Source organism: Mastomys coucha, unplaced genomic scaffold (genome assembly GCF_008632895.1).
Source record: "Mastomys coucha isolate ucsf_1 unplaced genomic scaffold, UCSF_Mcou_1 pScaffold23, whole genome shotgun sequence".
NCBI classification, from domain to species: Eukaryota; Metazoa; Chordata; class Mammalia; order Rodentia; family Muridae; genus Mastomys; species Mastomys coucha.
In genome coordinates, this window is record NW_022196906.1 from 60503345 (window position 1) to 60508381 (window position 5037).

Below are 5037 nucleotides of genomic sequence, written 5' to 3' on the forward strand. Positions count from 1 at the left end.
GAGAGAGAGAGAGAGAGTGTTTGCTTTGTTTTAAGACAGAGTCTCATATAACTCTGGCAAGCTTGAAGTTTGAAAGTTTGATATGTATTCCAAACTGGCCTCTACCGCAGAGATCTGCCTGCCTCTTAAAGGCAGGTGACACCATACCTGCGTGATAATTTAAAAAAATGAATAAATAAGAACAGTCCTGTGATGGTTTTTGCCTCTCATCTATGTACCACATTGACAAGAAGCTCTTTCATCTCTTAGGCTAGATAGCCTGTGCTTGCCTTGTTAGCTATTTGCCAATGCTAACTGTTTAGAACAGTTAGTCACTGAAGTTTTGGGTGTGACAGATCAATGTGTGGATGCTTGCCTGCTTTATAAAGATTTAGAAATTCCCTCATTGTTGATTATTGTTTCTATTCTGTTGGGGTTTTATTGTTGTTTTTAGTCAGGGTCTCATTCTATAGTCCAAGGTGGTCTGTAACTCATTATATAACTCAAGCTGGGCTCAAACTTGTCAATGATCTTCTTGCCTCAGCCTTCCAAGTACTGGAATTGAAGGCATGAACCGCTGTGCTTGACAAAGGAGTCCAATTTTTGTTGAAAGGACTGATACCAACCACGTGGTTGGGTTTTTTTTTTTTTTTAAATTGTTGGTTTCTATACATGCAATCTAGATTAAAAAGAGAAAAAAACAACACAAATTAAAAGGTGAACTATTTGGGAAAATAAAGGAACCCATGGATGATAGTGTGGGCAGTGGTGTGTGTGTGTGTGTGTGTGTGTGTGTGTGTGTGTGTGTGTGTGTGTGTGAATTTCCATTATGTATATATGAATATGGCATAATCTATTATTTTATCCAATTAATATATATTAATAAAACCTTTTAAAAGCCTCCTTCCTAAATAAGAAAGGAAATTACTATTACTGAAAATTAAACACATAAAAGCAGGTGTGGTGGTGTATACTATTAGTCTCATCACTAAGGTAGAGGCAGGTGTATCTCTGTGAGTTCAAGGACAGCCTGGACTACATAGAAAGACCCTGTCTTAAAATAAACAAACAAAAGTGTGAACACCACATTAATCAAAGTTGCTGATTTATGTTGCATTTACAGTCTTTAATTCTTGCAAGACTAAACAAAATACACATAGGAATGTTTGTAATAGCATTGTTCAAAATGTTGAAAGCTGAAAACAGCAAGCATATGCATACACAAGAATGTATTTCAACCAGTAGAACTGTTCATACCTCATACACATAGTAAACAGCAAATAAAGTCAGATCTCCTTCCTATAAAATGATCTGTATAATAGATACGGATAAGTGCTTGGAGCCAGGCATTGTGGTACACACTTCTGATCCTAGCACTCGGGACACTAAGACAGATTTCCAAGTTTGAGGCCAGCCTGGACTATGTAGAGAATTCAAGGTACATAGCCTCAAAAAAAAAAAAAAAAAATTACTCCCCCCCAAAAAATTTACCAAAGCTTTAATAATGGCTATCTGAAATAGTAGATCCTCAGATTACTTTTTCTTTCTTCTTAATTTTTGTGTATTTGAAAATGTGTTTTAATGTGCGTTAATTTTCAAACTGTTTACCACCCAGAGTTCATAATAACACAAGCAAGAGATATCCACTGTGTTTTTTAAGATTTGATGTCTAAACCAGGCACAGTAGTGCACTTCTGTAATCCTAGCAGTCCGAGAGGCAGGAGGATTGTGATTTTGAAGTATTCCTGCCTAAATACACAATGATTTATTGGTAAAGAGGAAAAGAAGGTAGACTGGTGAGTGAGCCCATTTTGTAAGAGTGTTTCATGCCAAGATTGCTGCTCATGGAGAGAGAGTTTGACTGCCTGTGAGAGGGGTTGCATATAACCTAGCTCATGTTCTTTTATCTGCACTCCCAAAGACAACTGTGTTAAGGGCAGACTGTCATGTGGAGGTCATCTCCAAAATATTAAAGGATCTTTGCTCTATTCATGCTGAAAATTTAAGACTGGGAAAAAAGCCCATTGTTGAAATTTGATCACAGTTTTTCTTCTTGGGTTTCAGGAACCAATAAAATCACGTGCTCCACAACTTCATTTAGAGTACAGGTTTTATAAACAGCTTGGCAGTGCAGGTAAGTCCATTTATTTTTCTCCCTTTATTTAACAAAGAACTTAGTTGGGTGCCCTAAAGTAAGTTTGTCTGATTTGCCTCCTTTACTAGACCATTTTATCTCCTGTTTATTGGGTAGGTTATAAACATGGCCAACCAAAAGCTATTTGTTCTCTGGTTCCTGGAGGCTTAATTGAGGGACTGTTAATGGTGTGACCCTGCCACAGGTCAACCCTTAAATGTTATGGACTAAATCTGCTTAAAACACCACATGCTATGGGGATTTGGGATTTGTCTCTTTGCTGACTTCAAATATGCCAGTGGGGGAAAGGAGAAAGGATTGGTCATTTGTGTGCTATGCTTTAATGCTTTGACTGAGATAAATTCTAAAATACAGCACTTTGGTTTTACTCATTCTTTTCTTCATTTACAAGAGCCACTCATGGGCTGGAGAGATGGCTCAGCAATTAAGAGCATTGGCTGCTCTTCCAGAGGCCCTACCCAGTTTTGATTTCCAGTACCCACTTGGCGGCTCACAACCATGTGTATCTGCGGATCCCACATCTTTTTCTGGCTTCCTCAGGCACCAGGCACACATATGGCTCACAGACATAAGTGCAGGCAAATATCCATATATAATAATAATATAAAAATAATAAAGTTAATTTTTTTAAAAATTGCACCTGAAAACTAAATTCTCAGGGTATGTGTATAACTTGAGATTTGTTTCTTTAGCCTGATAATAGAATTGATGGGATTTTGTTGTTTGTTTTTTGTGTGTTTATAAATAAGTAGCTATACATATTTTTTTACATATATCTGGACCATATGTATTGAAAAACATTGTGAATTCATAAGAATACTTAAATTGTAATTGAGAGCTTCCAGATCATTCCTAATTACTCCATTGTTTTTGTCCATATCAGAAAGTTAGATCTCCACATGCCAAACATGTTTCTCCCTGACTTACCACTGTTTCTTCCTGTCCTTTGTTCTTTTCTGACATTTTTGTATTATTTCCTAGTAACATTACATCATGTAGCCATCGTAACTGCGTGATTTTAAAATTCATTGTATTTGATGTCTTTTGTTTTTGGTTTTTGGTTTTTCAAGACAGGGTTTCTCTGTGTAGCCCGGGCTGTCCTGGAACTCACTCTGTAGACTAGGCTGGCCTCAAACTCAGAAATCTGCCTACCTCTGCTTCCCAAGTGCTGGGATTAAGTGCCTGGCGATGTCATTTTTTTTAAAAATCAACTATCTTTTGAAACCCCTTATAGATTCACAAAGGCCATGTTTGTTGGGTGTCATAGCCCAAGCTAGCCAAGATTCCTGATGCTCCTGTTCTTACCTCCTAAGAGCTGGGGTTATAGTGTGCACCACCCCACACCTGATTCTCAGTTCTTGCTTTTAATGTTCTTCCTACTTTGCTAATGTTGATTTGGTCTAGTTTGATTTGCCTTTGTTGAGATAGGGTTTTACATTGTCACCACAGCTGGTTTAGAACTTACTGTGTAGACTGTCTGGACTTGAACTCGTGGTAGTCCTACCTTAGCCTCCCTAGTACTAGGATTATAGGTGGGAACTATAACATCTGGTTCATAATATTGTGAGTTTCAAAATTTTCAGGGTGATAACTGTCTTAGCCTAGTTATGAAAAACACATTCATACACTTCTCACAGATCTAACACATAGGTTAAAACATGCCTGATCCAAACCAGCAAGTGTTTGAGTGGCCTGGGGAAGTGACCAGGCCAATTTCCAGTATTGCTTCTATAAGTCCTTCCAGATAAAGCCACCAGAGCAGGCTATTCTCTTTTTAATATGAAGCCACACACAGTGGTGCACATCTCTCATCCTAGCAATATGGAAGACTGAAGTAGAAGGATCACTTGAACCCAACTGTTTTGAGACCACAGCACCTTAAAATGCTAAACAAAGCTAACATGTAGAACAAATACCTGATATGTGCAAGGCCCTGAGTTCATGTCTGGGAAAAATTCATTATATGAGAATAAAATCTGTGCTGTTGGAGTTATGATCTTTATAAACACAAAACACTGCAGTCTAGAGGTTTGGATATTCTCTGTAAAGAAGTATTTCACAGAAAACAAAAGAGGAAGTGGGGGTTACAAAAATTGCATATTGCTTAAGGCAGCCCTGAGGTACGTATTGTGTCATTGCTACCAGTGAGAATAGGAGGGCTGATGTTCTGTCACTCGCTCCCTCTCAGCCACTCCACCCCTTTCTACATTACTGCATTGGATGCTCACATATAGTGGGTCTTCCTGATAACAGTGCTTTAGTGTCCTAGACTAAGTTGAAATGCTACTTTTCCATGTTTCTTCAGTCCAACTGATGTCTGGAAGACTGTTAGTGCTTTTTCTCCCAGTGTCTCTTCTGGGCAGTCAACTTCTGCATGGTGGGGGGGGGGGGAGAGGGAGAGATTGAGATTGTTTAACTTGGTGTTTTATGTCTTCCTTTATTGCTCTTCACCTTATTTTTTTAACTCAGCATTTTGTCAAGCTAACTGGCCAGTGAGTCCTATCCCTAGAGTTACAGACAAGTTCTTTTTCCCACTGAGCCATCTTTGCAGAGTTATCTTCATTTTCTGTGAAATTCAGTGGTGGTTTCTCCTTTTTCTTTGTTTAGCTTGCATATTGTCTTTTTTCTTTTCAAAGATTTATTTTATGTGTATGGGTGTTTACCTACATGTATGTGTACCTTGTACATGCCTGGTGCCAGAAGAAGGTTCAGATTTCCTGGAAGTGGAGTTACTGACAGTTTGTAGGTTGCCGTATAAGAACTGGGACTCTAACCTGGGTCTTGTGAAAGAGCAGACAGTACTCTAAACTGCTGAGCCATCTCTCCAGTCCCTTTCTCTTCTCTCTCTCCCCTCTCCCTCTCCCTTTCCCTCTCCCTCTCCCCCTCCCTCCTTCTCTCTCTCT

At 38.8% G+C, this 5037-nt stretch overlaps 1 protein-coding gene across 17 annotated transcripts in view; it reads left to right on the top strand.

Annotated features, from left to right (window-relative positions):
* The window catches only part of Csnk1g1 (casein kinase 1 gamma 1), a 148093-nt gene that overhangs the window by 74804 nt on the left and 68252 nt on the right, over nt 1–5037 (top strand). For all 17 annotated transcript variants that reach the window (XM_031344207.1, XM_031344221.1, XM_031344208.1 and 14 more), the window contains one exon: nt 2044–2113. In XM_031344207.1, coding sequence (XP_031200067.1) covers nt 2044–2113 — 70 coding nt within the window. The remainder of the gene's footprint in view (nt 1–2043; nt 2114–5037) is intronic.